This window comes from Saccharomyces kudriavzevii, assembly GCF_947243775.1.
Source record: "Saccharomyces kudriavzevii IFO 1802 strain IFO1802 genome assembly, chromosome: 13".
In the NCBI taxonomy this organism is placed as follows: domain Eukaryota; kingdom Fungi; phylum Ascomycota; class Saccharomycetes; order Saccharomycetales; family Saccharomycetaceae; genus Saccharomyces; species Saccharomyces kudriavzevii.
In genome coordinates, this window is record NC_079284.1 from 319225 (window position 1) to 333395 (window position 14171).

The 14171-nt window shown below is 40.0% G+C and overlaps 8 protein-coding genes across 8 annotated transcripts; 5 read left to right on the top strand and 3 right to left on the bottom strand.

Annotated features, from left to right (window-relative positions):
• Positions 1 to 107: 107 nt before the first annotated feature.
• On the top strand, positions 108 to 995 carry CSI1 (Csi1p; the record flags this gene model as incomplete). The annotated part of the gene is made up of 1 exon (XM_056230256.1): positions 108 to 995. The coding sequence occupies one exon, from the start codon at positions 108 to 110 to the stop codon at positions 993 to 995; it is 888 nt and encodes a 295-aa protein (XP_056084194.1).
• A 52-nt stretch (positions 996 to 1047) lies between these two features.
• On the bottom strand, positions 1048 to 2247 carry PEX12 (ubiquitin-protein ligase peroxin 12; the record flags this gene model as incomplete). The annotated part of the gene is made up of 1 exon (XM_056230257.1): positions 1048 to 2247. One exon carries the CDS (start codon positions 2245 to 2247, stop codon positions 1048 to 1050), a length of 1200 nt encoding a protein of 399 aa, XP_056084195.1.
• Positions 2248 to 2693: 446 nt separating this feature from the next.
• On the top strand, positions 2694 to 4109 carry SKDI13G1620 (putative methyltransferase; the record flags this gene model as incomplete). The annotated part of the gene is made up of 1 exon (XM_056230259.1): positions 2694 to 4109. The coding sequence occupies one exon, from the start codon at positions 2694 to 2696 to the stop codon at positions 4107 to 4109; it is 1416 nt and encodes a 471-aa protein (XP_056084196.1).
• A 191-nt stretch (positions 4110 to 4300) lies between these two features.
• Positions 4301 to 5401, top strand: TAP42 (Tap42p; the record flags this gene model as incomplete). Its single annotated transcript, XM_056230260.1, has 1 exon — positions 4301 to 5401. One exon carries the CDS (start codon positions 4301 to 4303, stop codon positions 5399 to 5401), a length of 1101 nt encoding a protein of 366 aa, XP_056084197.1.
• Positions 5402 to 5485: 84 nt separating this feature from the next.
• Positions 5486 to 7048, bottom strand: FAR8 (Far8p; the record flags this gene model as incomplete). The annotated part of the gene is made up of 1 exon (XM_056230261.1): positions 5486 to 7048. One exon carries the CDS (start codon positions 7046 to 7048, stop codon positions 5486 to 5488), a length of 1563 nt encoding a protein of 520 aa, XP_056084198.1.
• A 565-nt stretch (positions 7049 to 7613) lies between these two features.
• Positions 7614 to 8741, top strand: RSF1 (Rsf1p; the record flags this gene model as incomplete). The annotated part of the gene is made up of 1 exon (XM_056230262.1): positions 7614 to 8741. The coding sequence occupies one exon, from the start codon at positions 7614 to 7616 to the stop codon at positions 8739 to 8741; it is 1128 nt and encodes a 375-aa protein (XP_056084199.1).
• Positions 8742 to 9023: 282 nt separating this feature from the next.
• EIS1 (Eis1p) lies at positions 9024 to 11555 on the bottom strand (the record flags this gene model as incomplete). Its single annotated transcript, XM_056230263.1, has 1 exon — positions 9024 to 11555. One exon carries the CDS (start codon positions 11553 to 11555, stop codon positions 9024 to 9026), a length of 2532 nt encoding a protein of 843 aa, XP_056084200.1.
• A 549-nt stretch (positions 11556 to 12104) lies between these two features.
• HOF1 (formin-binding protein HOF1) lies at positions 12105 to 14114 on the top strand (the record flags this gene model as incomplete). Its single annotated transcript, XM_056230264.1, has 1 exon — positions 12105 to 14114. The coding sequence occupies one exon, from the start codon at positions 12105 to 12107 to the stop codon at positions 14112 to 14114; it is 2010 nt and encodes a 669-aa protein (XP_056084201.1).
• Positions 14115 to 14171: the final 57 nt, after the last annotated feature.

The following is a 14171-nucleotide window of genomic DNA, read 5'->3' on the forward strand; positions in this document are numbered from 1 at the left end:
TTCCCTCTTTACTGTGTTATCCCTTACAAAGTAAGCAAGCAAACCAAAAAAAAACTGGTAATAATGAGAGAAACCTACATTCGATACAAAGAGCTCATACAAAACAAATGGATCATCTAAAGTTCAGTCCCTTAGCCATATCAGAAGCCAATTTCCTGCATGAATCATCGTTTGATTCGATAGACCACTCCTGGTTCTTATTGTTAGGCTTCGAACAGGATCATGAATATGAGGTCTACATGCCGATAAACAGTAATGAAGCAGGCTCACAGTGGTACGTTGAAAAGGTCATACGAATTCCGGTACAGGGAAACGAACAAATCAATCAAGAAGGTCTAGAAAGAAGAATTAACTTAGCAAAAGTCACTCAAAGAAATATCCATATACTCGGAATTCTGGATTTATATCAGTTGGAACAGGACAAAAAAACTAACAATGAAGTGACGAAGAACATCCTTGCCCAATTGACACCCTTAGAATTGAGGTACCTGATCAGGTATAACGTGTCTCCCCCTCACGCTTCCTACCAAGAAGTTACTAATAGTGTGAAGGGCTTTCAAATTAAAAACCGGGTCCAGTTAGGTGCAGAAATCACCCTTGAATTTCTGAGAGATAGAGTGCAAATCGATGATATGAATGATAGATACCAGATTCTCATACCTGATAATGACATGGGTCCGAATTGTGGCGAATTGCAGCTAATCGATATGAAAGACAAAGAAATCAATATTCAAGAATATAATAATAATGCCGTAAAAAAACTGATCGGGAGGATTAATCGAATGATAAAGTTCTTAGAAAGTTATGACACCAACGGCAAATCCTTCTTCGCCAGAAGAGACGTGATACTTCGGAAAATAGCAATGCTCGTAACACAATTACAAAGAGGCGGAACAAGCGATATGAATTACTTACTAGATAACAAGATCAATGAAATCAGACTGTTGGAAATTTCGTGCAAACAATGGGAAATCTCGAACGCATTAAAAAAATAGTTAGAATATATATATATACCTACACAATACCCATTTTTTCGTCTCCTCGTCATCAGATTAGTAGCTTTCTGATACCCGTGACAACTTCCCACTCATTCAATTCTTCATTGAATGTGCATCCTAACAATTTCTTATCAGTCACGGGACAATGGCCCCCATGATCAACTAAATAGCTAACGGCACATGGGTAGCATGCCACATATCCCGTTTCCAAGACACAGGGGTTTTGTATGGCCTTTTCACACACTGGACATACCTCAGTAACGTCCTTCTGATCCTTCCTTTCGTCACCATCTGACGAGACAGGTGGCCTTGGAATGTCTTTATCTAAGTCATTCAGTCTCTTCTGTAACTTCGCAGTCATATCCTGTGTAGTCCACCATTGATAAACTCTCAGCATGAATATAAATGTGGGGAAGAATTGCGAACCCATGAACGCTAAAATCCGGGGTATAATGGATAGTTTACTTTGTAGAACTGCCGCAATTGATGATATGTTTGTTTTCCTCAACCTGCTATCCGTTTCCTTCGTCTCCTTAAAATTTGGCAGTGCTGGTGACATTGATTTCATAGTTGTGTACTCTATATTACACAAGTACTGCAACGACGACACCGATCCCGTTCTTTTAGTTAAAAACAATAACTTAACAAATAAATTGGATAACGCAAGAGTTTTTTTGATAAATGGATAAATTTTCAGGAACACCCTCTTGATCCATTTCTCTTCAGTCTCATTACTGCCAAATATGTTGCTCACAGATAGTCTCTCAAAAATTTCGTCAAGCTTGGTTCGAATGTAAGGGAAAATAATCCTTTCCAAAAAAACCACTTTTTTCTGCATTTGAGTCAGTTGCAAAGCTTGAGGCCACGCATTCCGATTCTGGGGATTCAAACATTGCGTTAAGGCCAGGTTCCTGTCCGCTGAATTGAATAGTTGCAGACCATAGAATCGGTCAATAAACGTAGAATTGTATGTCTTTAAATGGTACCATTCAACAAATCCTTTGACCGCTTGAAACCACTCGTGAAAGTAGTTATTCAGCTGCAGAGTGTACCTGTTAGGAAAGTTCGCCACTAAGTGATTTGTTAATAGATACCGTATCGATGTGGGTAGCAAGGAATCGATTTCTTGTGATGACACTATTTCAAAAATAGTCGGATACAGTGGCTCTAACCCCACTCCATTTCGACCACTTGTTGGAGACCCCTGATTGGATTGGCCAGCAGATGGAAGGTTCGAATAAAAGCTCATCAGCTGATAATTCTGATGATTACTTTTCTTTTCGTTCTTTTTGCTTTATTTTTCACCTGCTTATTCGTCGTGTGAATTCATCCGAGAATCCTAGATATCACGTTATGGACTATTGCAGTAGCTACGACTGATATGTATTGCAATGACGTGATGGTATACCCCCACACTCAATCACTTGTCTCTTCCTCTGCGATTGGGCTCGGCTACCATTGTTTAGCGATGGCGATCATCCAAGTCGACAATTTCTTGATATAACCCACACCCCCACGAATTGTAAAGCTGCAGGTGCCATTACATGGCACCACTACAGACTAATGTATCTTTCTCCTTTTTATTGGGTTCTTTTAAAACTCGGTTTGAAGTTTCTGACGTTTCTGATGGTTACTTGCGATCTTTGCATAAGCAGAAGAGAAAGTATCACGTTAACAAAAAGTACGTAACAAGAGATGACTATTCCCGATAGATTTATGACTAATGACAAGGGCACCTTTGGTGAATACACGGCCAGTGCCCGTTGGCCCATTATCATTCAAAATGCCATAGACGATTTGGCCAGTCAACAAGAATTGGAAAAGAGTAAAGTCACTAAATTTGAGCAAGGCGAAGCTATCAAGACTGCGCTGCAGCAGTTGCGCCAGGAGGTGATTGATCGTGCACCTTTGAGACTGTTCACTGAAGAGGAGATTAAGTTGGCAGACGTGCCGCTTTCGTTCAATGAGTATTTAAGAGAACATTCTCAGGCCAATTGGGGAGCGGTAGAATGGTTATTCTCCGAGGTTTACTTGTACAGAAGAATAAATGTCTTATTCCAGCGTCAATCCGAGTGGGCTACTTTTGATATTTTCAACAGGCTAAAGCAATCAACTTTTGAATCTTCTTTCCATGGCGTTGTAGAATTGGCTCTTAGATACGAAAACCTACTACCACAACTGAAAGAAATCGAGCAGAATTCCGGAAAGGATGCCGACGACATATTGAAGGTTCTTTTCAAAGAATTTATCGAAATTTCTTTATGGGGTAATGCTACTGATTTATCATTGTTGACCAATGCAACTTTGGAAGAAATTAAATCTATTCAAGGAGCCAAAGCAAGGGCCGAATCTGAGTCCAAGATAGTTGTTAATGACACCGACAGGGCCTGGGAAGTATTAACTAAAGCCAAGGCCGAAGCTAATGGCAAACAAATTCGTGTTGATTTTGTTTTAGACAATTCAGGTTTTGAGTTGTATGCCGATTTAATGTTAGCAGCTTTCTTATTACAAAGTGGCTTGGCTACTAAATGTATATTCCATGCCAAAGACATTCCATACATGGTTAGCGATGTTATGTTGAAGGACTTCGACATACTAGTTCAAGACCTTAGAGATCGTAAATTCTTTCCAAGTGGGGAGTCCTCGACGAGGGAATCCAAGGCTCTTGAATCATTTGCTAACGAAATGGAAAAGTTTGTCTCCGGTGGTAAATTAGAATTCCGCGAAGATTCTTTCTGGACTACAGAATTAGATTATTGGAACCTGGACGCAAAGGAAGTCAAATATCATGGCTCCACTTTACATAAAGATTTGACAAGTTCCAATTTGGTTATCTTTAAGGGCGATCTAAACTATAGAAAATTAACTGGAGATAGAAAATGGCCCCGCACCACTAAATGGGAAACCGCTATTGGACCTCTTGCTATCAATGGTATCACATCGTTAAGTTTGAGAACATGTAAAGCCGATGTACAAGTTGCTTTGCCTGACGGTCTTGACCTTAAATTGAGTCAAGAATGGGAAAAGGAAAACCCTGGCCGTGGTTCTTGGTGGTGTTGTAGCGGTAAATGGGCAGTCGTTTGTTTTTGTTCAGGTGAACCAAACAAGTAGTGATGTAACCGTCTGTATAGCTCTATGTATATGATTTTTTCCACAAACTTTTTTAGAAAAACATGTAGATTTTTATGTTACCGTTCACTACTGTACTTCCAGTGGAAAAAAAACCGTTAGAAACTAAGGAGGATTAAATGACGAAGGAGGACAGTAGAGAGATATAACGAAAAAATAGCTAACACGCAGAAATGGCATCGATAACAGAACAGTACAATGAGATTATTGGCATATATTCTACAAAATTAGAACACTCTTCCTTGAGACAGGATTCACGGGAATATCAAAATTTACTAATCTCCACAATTGAAAAATTGTTAAATTTAAGAACAGCAGTTTTTGATAGATTGGCATTATTTAGTAACAATGAAACCATTGAAGATGTTTCCACAACTTCTATTAAATTTCTGGCAATTGACTATTATTTGGGACTGTTGATATCAAGGCGACAGTCCAATGATTCAAATGTTGCTCAAAGACAGTCCGTAAAACTGATTTACTTGAACAAAAGCATTGAATCTTCAATCAATTTCTTCACAATTTTGCAGGACTATAAGCTTTTAGATCCTTTGATCAGGGCAAAATTGGAGAACTTCAAGGACCATTATAAGCCGCAGCTAAACGACCTGTATATGCAGCCTAAGAATGATAAAGATTTATCTGGAGCGCAGTTGAAGAGGAAAGAAAAGATTGAGTTATTCCAGCGCAATAAAGAGATTAGTGCAAAGGTGTACCACTTGGAATCACAACTAAAAGATGATGATGAAGACCACGATCATGATGAGTTATTAAGAGAGCTATATTTGGCGAGGCTAAACCAATTCAGTCTCGAAACATTCAATAACATTGAACAAAATTTATTTGAACGCGAAATGCTATGTAATTTCCTCAAGAATGCCCCTCACGAAGCTCAATCATCAGGTACGCAGATACAGAATGAATCAAGTACTGATGATCCCACTGGTTTCACTGACAAATTGGAGAACATTAAGAAGCCTTTGATGGACAAGAAAGGTCAAGTCTTGAGAAACTTCACTCTTGTCGACAAGAGACAACAGTTACAACAAAAAGTACGAGGATACGGGCAATATGGACCGACAATGTCGGTGGAGGAATTTTTGGATAAAGAGCTTGACGATGGCAGAATTCTTCAAGGTGGCAAAGAACCAGAGGAGATACCGGATGAAGAAAACATGGACTGGCAAGATAAAGAGACCAATAAAGCTCGTGAATGGGATGAGTTCAAGGAGAGTCATGCTAAAGGTAGCGGAAATACTATGAATAGAGGATAGGAAGAATATACATATTAAGATATATTTAAGTATTTATTTGAGGAATTCTTTTTCTCCTTTTTTTTTTCCTTCTTTCTGCATTAATTATATTTTAATCTTGTGCAAGAGAATTTCATTATTTTTATTCACGGTGACTAGCACTGGTTTGGAATCTACAATCAGATTTGAAGAAAATATCACAGGTCCTTCCTTTTCTGCGGAATTGATGTTTGCTATGAAAAATTCGTCGATCAATGGCTTCAGGTTTTCTAAATTCTTAAATTCGAAACCTCCGTTACTATACGATATCGAAATTATGCTTTCATTCAAATTTAGTTGTACTGGAAACGTTGATGATGGAGTTAGCTGTTCTTTCGATATTATTTGTTTCTGATCAAAAGAATAAACCAACAATCTTTCGTTGCTTAGTTGAATTAATAGTTTAGAAGTTCTCTTATCCAAAAATAAATGGTAATTTTCTTCATCCGGCTTACCTGATAATACCGTATCGATATTCAAATCAATATTTTGTAGAAGTTTACCTTCGAAATCGTACATAATTAGTTGATATGGGTTTGAAGAAAGTAGTATTAAAGATTTCTCTGTTATGCCCAATATACAATCTAGGATATCGGTGGTATTGCCTTCGTCACTATCATTAATATCGTGTGCTATGACGTATGTCTTCTTTATGGTAATTGGGACGTTTCCAGCAATGTCTATATTATCTAGTTCCCAAATTTTAATTTGCGGTTTATTTCTAGCGACTATCAACAACCATTTATTTTTGAAATCTATATTAATGATGTTATCATACGAAAATGATTGTTCAGTGTCTTGGAAAAGATTCAAATCCGAAATCAAGCATGCGTTGGAGATAGAGAATAATTTCAAGTGAAAACTCTCGTCGATAACAAAGAACTCGGAAGATGAGACCCAAAAAAATTTTGCAATCTGACTATCTTGCTTTAAAATCATTTTCTTTACAGATTTGGAATTCAGGCCGGTATCCACTTGGTGAATCTCCAATGATTTGGTATCTGCATCATAGAGTGCCATATGGTCACCGTAGCAGCTGATGATATCGATTTTTGGCAAATCCGAGTGAATTTTCGATTCTGCTTCGATAATTTCACGCCTATTAGCGGTGCTAAACAACGACTTGACTTTGGTGGGAGATGATCCTCTTGAAAAATCTTGCTTGGGTTTGACATCCAAGAGAGCATTATTCAAAACATCCATTCCATTTGTTTTAGAGCTGCCCTCCTTGGGTGTATTTACGTTCAGTTTCTCCAAATCATGCAAATGAGTACCAGCATCTTTGCTATTTAGTGAGTCCAATTGATTGATTACATTGGGGCTTTTTAGCAAATAGATGATTTCCTTAACATTTTCTTGGACAGCCAATTTAGATTTCAGTAATGACTCAGATACAGGTTTTTCTTCTCTTCCACTTTCAGCAGAAGCCGCTTTCGACTGTACTTGATTCAATTGGCGCTTCAGGTCCCTATTTTCACCCTCCAGTTCAGCAATTCTTGCCTTCATTTCCGACCTTTCCAGCTCCCAAGTAATTCTATCTCTTTCATTCTTAGTGAACTCCGTTTGCAAGTAGTGCATTACGCCAGGCAATGTGTAGTGCGGATGAACATGTGTCTGATTAATTGCCATATTGCCTTCTAGCCCAACTGCAATCACTTCCTTTTCCCGGGCCTCCCAACAGATGTTATTCCTCCTCACCTATAATCGTTAAAATTAGCTTTTATCCTAGATCACGCGACGGGCCAGATCGCAAATTTAAGCCCTAAAGAGCACTATACCACGTTTCTAGCAAAGGTGACTAGAGGGAACAGTCGAAAATCAGAGTAGATCATCGTAAAATAGTCATCAGACAAGTCAATCTTTTAAGCTTGTATTCTTGAAAAGTAGCCCGGGGCGTGTGAACACGCAAGCACATTGGAGATCAATCTTAAAACAGCCGTAATAGCTGCTACTGCTTGTCATCTAGCAAGAATTCAGCGTTGCACGAACCAAAAGGAATAGATGTAACGCGTCTATAATTTACCTATCATCTGGCACTGAAAAAGTACGTATTGGAACCATTCAGGTGGAGAGATAGAAAAGGGTGCTTTGTAGATCAAGAACTGTATTGTTATCCTTTTTTTTACTCTTTGAGAAGCTATTCGAAAACAAGGGGATAGGAGTACAACTAGTTATGAACAATCCAAATCTAGAAATGGAGAAATTCACTACAACTGAAGGACAGTCTGGGGACAGTAGGAGTATGGTTGATATAGGAACACTACCTAACTTTCCTTGTAACCGCAGTAGTACTCCACGTGAGGGGAATAATCAGACGCCTAACAAGATGGAAACTCCAAGAATACTTGATATGAGCATGGTACCAGATTATTTACAAAAGGAGAACTTTTCTCCAGAATTCTCTTCTGCTACTGTATCTGCAGGGTCATCACCTGTGAACGTTACTCACGACGAGTGTCTTCCATCAGGGATCACAGGATCAAGTGGTAAGAAGGGCTACAAGCATGCGATAAAGTGGCAGCAGCAACAGCAGCAGCAAGTGGCAGATTTTATGGAGAATATGCATTCACTGTCCTCAGGAATGCTCTGCCTTAGATCAGATATCATGAAATCCTTGGAGCTGCCCGTTCCCAAGAGAAGAGATATCAAGGGCAATCACCTATCTAAATTATTATTTGCTAAATCTCCCCTAACTATTAACACATATTGTCAGTTTTATGACTGTAGGACTAAGTGCATATGTAACCAAGAAATGATTTGGAAAGATAAGAATAGTAGAGAAAAACATGGTTCGAGGAAGTATCAAAGGCACTTGAGCAAAGTTCATAATGTTCAACTGACACCGCAAAATTTTACTCAGTTTTTCGATCATAATTCTCCACTCTTCCAGGAATGTTACAACTATCAATCCAGTTTGATGAGCGATTTATTTATTGAACCAGATACAAAAGCTAAGGAGAAGAAAAGGAAACGGGCAGACGATATTACGAGAAATGATTCAGAAACTGGACAGAGCTTTGCGAATCGGCCAGAACAACAGCAGAACATCCTTGAACTTCAATCAAAAATAGCGATGAATGACTTGATTGAGAACCTCATCGACTTGAGCATTCCATTTTCCGTATTAGACTACCAACCAATGAGGGATTGGCTCATTAAATACTCAATCATTTCGACAGATACTTTACCGGATGAAGTATATTTCAAAGCTGATCCAGGCGTGAATGAATCGGAACATAACAGAAATGAAAGTAATAATAACATCAGCAATAATATTAGCAGCACTCCCCATAATCACAATCAAAACCAGACTACACATTAATTTAAACTTGCTTACAATCTGCATACATAAAATCACATTGAATATATATAAAAAAAAAGTAAAAACAACCATATATACCATTCCTTAAGCAAAAGTATTTTAACTAAATTACAAGTGTAAAATTAGAATTAAGACAACAAAGATTTTATTGTAAATAAAAAGAAAACAATGATCAAAGCGCAGAAAAAAATATCCTGGTAATAAAATTTTCCAAGGTATCCCCCCCTCTAAGGACTACTGCCTTTGCCAGACCGTTTGTTTATTTTCCAGGCACAGTACACGCTACTTTTTCTTACCAATTACATTCTGACCGTCATCTTCAATCGATGAACCTTGAGAAAACCCGCTGAACGTATGTTCTAGACTGTCAGGGCTGATTTCCAAAGGTTTTTTGTCTTTTACTTTCTGTGAAATGGAGGAGTTCTTCGAATCTTTGGCAATTTCATCATCACCGGTATTTTCTTTTTTGTTTGGCGTTTCAAGTGAAGACTCCCCTTCTGGTTTCTTCGTTTCAACAACAGACTCAGCACCTGTGGATGGTTTAGCGATACGTTCTACTGAGCTGTCGCCATTAGTTAAATCTTTGCTTTTGGTATCAGCAGCCTTCTCCTTATTTATACCGTCAACTTCTTCTTCTTTTTCTTCAAGTTGGGTTGGAAGGACTTCAACGTTTTTCTTTACAAGTTTGTTTTTTGCCAAGTACTCTTCAGAAGTCATACCGATCAAACTTTTAACCTTATCTTCGTCAATTTTATCATCACCACGTGCAGAAGCAACGTCTTTCATAGCTTCCAATAGGTTCAACTTCTCCTTCTTTAACTCAATTTCAGTTGTGTTCAACTCGCTTTTACGTTCATTAATCAACGAATCTACTTCCAACTGTTTTAAACGAGCCTCCTTTGTTGATAATTCAGCCTGTTCCTTTGCCTTGTTGGCAAGAATGATAACGTCATCGTTCAAATGAGATTCCAATGATCCTTTGGTTTGGCCTAATTCCACCAATTTATCGTCTTCTCTTACATTTCTATTCTTTTGAGCGTCAAGATCATTCCCATAGTTGGAAATTTTTCTTTTATGATCGACAATAGCCTCTTGCAATCTGGAAATCTCTGCGTTAATAGCATCACGTTCTCTTAGCAGAGTTTGGTGCTCCGCTTCTACGTTTGCCAAATCTTCGTGGTAAGGTTTCAATACTTCCTCCTGCTCTTTACGTGCATCGCTGATATCTTGTTCACAGTTTTTACCCCAATCTTCCAAATCTTGGTCCAATCGAGCTTTTTCATCTTTCAATTCTTGTTGCATTTGCTTTTTAAAGTCGATTTCTTTATTCTTCGTATCTTCGAGTAGAGTTTCTCTTTCCGTGACTTTCGCATCCATCCTGGTTACAAGAGAGTCGTAGCTGGCTTTGATCTTTTCCTCGGTGGCCTTCTTTTCAGTTTGATGTTTATTTGCCGTAGTAGTCAATACTTTAGTGTCATTGGAGTTGATGGAACGTTCCATTGACTCCCACTCATCCATGGACTTGTTGTAGGATTCCGTCCTTTCTGCAATTTCTTCATCCATAGCACGTTGAGCCTCTGCCCTCTCACTGACCTCACCAAGCACAGGAGAAATCAATCCAGAGGCAATTTTTGTGATATCCTCTGGCGACAAGAATAGACCTCCGCCCATGTTAATCTTGTTATGGAACTCAGTTTTCTTCTGTTGATTAGATTGCGCTGCGGCGACAGCAGCCTTGTTGTACTCCATATTGGTGAACAGTTTTCTATGCATGTCGCTTTTTTCAATGATATCTAACTGCCTGTCGACGTTGGCTCTCGCCAAAGTCAACACTTGTTGAGAAGTTAACTGATTTAGATAAGAGTCCCTCTTTTGGGCTTTTAACGCTAAGTCTTTATCGACATCCTGACCTGGATTCATATCTTTGACAGCATGGGCGGCCCCTAAGGCAAATTTCATTGATTTGGCTTCTCGCTCAGCTGCAAATTCCTTGCCCTTTTGTAAATCTTGTGCTTTTGGAGCATCCACTTTGGCCATGATATTATTCATCATGTCATTAGAAAAACTGAATTGATTCAGTCTACCATGCTCATCAGTCTTGATACCATACTGGAAGTTGGCCTTTTCAGGCTCCCATCTTTCCTTAATACGGGATTCCGCCATTTTTTCAGCACCCATCAAGACTTTCTCCAAATTCAAAGTTTTAGGCCTAGGATTGACGGCATTGCTCAAACTATTACTGGCACTGCTTAACACGGAGCTGGCAGAGGTGATAGAATAGGACTTACTATTAGTTTGCGAACTGATGCTCGCCGTTTCCATCGTCATCGAATAAGCTTTCGATGCAGCGGCCCCCGAGGATTCTTTTGCTCTTCTTTTCATCTGAGATTCCTTTGAAGTAGCGGAAGTAGCGGAAGTGATCGAGTTTTTACGAGTAACCTTGGACCCCACTTTAGATGCGGCCTTAGTGGCATTGGGGTCAATAAACATCCGTTTGTAAGCTTCCACGGTGGTTTGATTGTCATGCGCTAGGTTAGCAGCTTTATCTGAAGCCGCATGAGCGTCGCTTACACCTATTGAGTAGCTTTGGGCAGGTGACTGAAAAACTCCGTATTTCAGTTTGGCCTTGTACAACGCCTCTCTACTGAGTGGTTCGCCCGTTGTCTGGTATACTCTTGGTTTTTTTTGAGATCTTGAACCGTGTTTTAGCGATTTTTTCGACGAGGTTATTGACGAAGTCCTGCTCCTCCCACCGGACAAGGACTTGCCTATATTGGGTATATCTCTTTCCTCCACAGCAGAAATTAAAGACATTGGTTGGTTTGCGTTTACTTCTTTTCGCGAATCTATTTAGCAACTGAAAACCGCTTGATCGTTAAACTGCACTATCCTTCCTCTTAAAGTTGCTTTCTAGAAAGCAGAACATTTAAACGTGGACCAACTCAATAAGTATCGGTGATATGCTGCAAGCAACAAGGAGTTCTCCCCATCGAGTGGCAGTAGTTCTTCCCCTCTCGAGGGTGCCCCTTTCGGCAGTTTGCGATTTTCTTCCAGAAGGGTGCCGATTGCCGTATCGGGAAGAGTCTATTTCTCTTTTAGGTAAGTGCGGTCCGAGGCAGGAAGAGCTCGAGGAGCCGAGGTATTAGATTTCCTCTTTGGGCAAATTGTAAACAATAGATGGTGAAATATCTTGGAACATATTCAATGGTGTAGCCCGATTGATAAACTACACTCGTACTGCTTGACGGGCCAAACAAGGCAAGATACCCTAGTTTTGTGAAACAGGAAGTGATTACGATTTAGTATACAAAGGCGGTTTGGTTATCTTGGAGAGTACAGTAGTATTCTGAAAAGTCGGAGAGAATGAGCTATAATTATGAGGCTTGCTTTTGGGATCCAAACGACAATGGCGTGAACATCCTCCTGAGTCATATTTCTCAGGGAATAAAGTCGTGCGAATCAATGATACATTTCTTCAAGCAGCGTAGTGAACTGGAGAAGGATTATGCCAGACGGCTTGGAGCCATCACTGGGAAACTAGACAAAGATATGGGAACGAACGTGGAGTATGGAAAGTTGAATGGGGCGCTAAATGTGGTGCTCAATGCTGAGAAAGCCAGGGCCCAATCGCATTCGAAGCAAAGCGAGATCCTTTTCAGACAAGTGTACACAGATACAAAGGCTTTCGCCGGTAACCTGCAAGCAAGATACACTACGTTAAGCGGTAAGATTGAAAGATTACGAATGGACAAGTTTAACAAGAAAAAGGGATGTGAGGTGCTGCAAAAGAAACTGCAGGACGCCCAGATCAGAGCCAGAGACTTACAATTGAATGAGAATAACATGATTGGAGCCAAGAGAGCAGAACATAACAAGAGAGAACTATTGAAGTGGGAGTCGAACTCACAAGAATACCACGTCCAACTGGATGTTTTGAAACAGGAATATAAGGCCTCGCAGAAATTTTGGATACACGAGTGGGCGCAGCTATCGTGCGAGTTACAAGAAATGGAGAGCGCGAGAGTATCCTTTTTACAATCGAAATTACAGCAATTTGCAGCTTCATCGATGGAAACATATATTTTAGAACAAACAAAAATGGACATGTTAACCACGCACCTCAATTCCTTTACCGCAGCAGACGAAATATCAACGTTTTCAAAAGAAAACGGAACTGGCAGGCTGAGACATAAGAATTCCAAGGGCGACATGGCTTCCAGTTCCAATTGGGCCCAAATGAGCAGCACATCCACGACAAGCAAGAAAAGTGAGTCGTATATGGATAATATAAGAAAACTTTCCTCTCAATTGAAGGAAACAGAAAACAGGAGAAAACTGGCTCCCGTAGCTGTATACGAGAAACCACTGCCATCTCCAGAAGTCGCGATTTCGAAGCAATTTAGAAGTTCCACTCCCGTCATACGCAATGAGATAAAATCCGTTGCTGATCCCGCATTGTCCTTGAGATCTTCGCATATTCGAATACAAAACACGACCACGGACGACCCCCCTACAAAAGGCGAAGCTAGTCGGTCAGGAGCAGTTCATCAGGACAAACATTTGAAATCCGATGAGCATCTGGGGAATTCTGACGAAGATTTTCCAGTGGCGCCTAAAGGAGATGGATCATTAACTTCACCATCGGAATCAAGTTCTTCTAACCCAACGGATTTTAGTCATATCAAAAAGAGACAAAGTATGGAATCTATGACCACATCGGTTAGTTCAATGGCCAATAGTATAGACGACTCACAAAGGTTTGCTAAATCCTGGAACTCAACGAATAGAAAGAGGAAATCAATGAGCCATTTGCAAGTACCCACGTCGTCTTCGAGATCCGACAATGAAGAAAGGACCTGTGTTTCCGAGTGTGGCCGTGAAGAACGTGATTATGGTACAATGAGAGATACCAGTGCAAGCACAATCTTGTTCAAACCTCCCGCAGCAGTGAGAGGGATGTCTAAGGGACATACGCATAGAAAATCCATGATATTGCAGGATTCAAGCAATCCGATTGAAGACGCATTATACGAAATGGAAAGAATCCAAAGTAGTTCCAAAGCAGGTGCGAAAACAGGAAACGTAATGAGCGAGAGAGGCATGGTGAGGGATAACGGCATCACTGTTACTTTGCCTATTGTCACGAGTGAAGGTTTTCCAGTTATCGAATATGCCAAGGCCATGTACCCATTGGTAGGAAATGAGGCACCTGGACTAGCCAATTTCCACAAGGGCGACTACATGTTGATCACTGAGATCGTCAACAAAGACTGGTATAAAGGCGAAGTCTATGATAACGATCGAATCGACAGAGACCACCGAGTCGGGTTGATTCCCTATAATTTCATACAACTACTGCATCAAGGACCCTGAACTTGACACATATATTTTTTTTCATATCAAAAACACCATGCCAATCTTCCGTTAAGT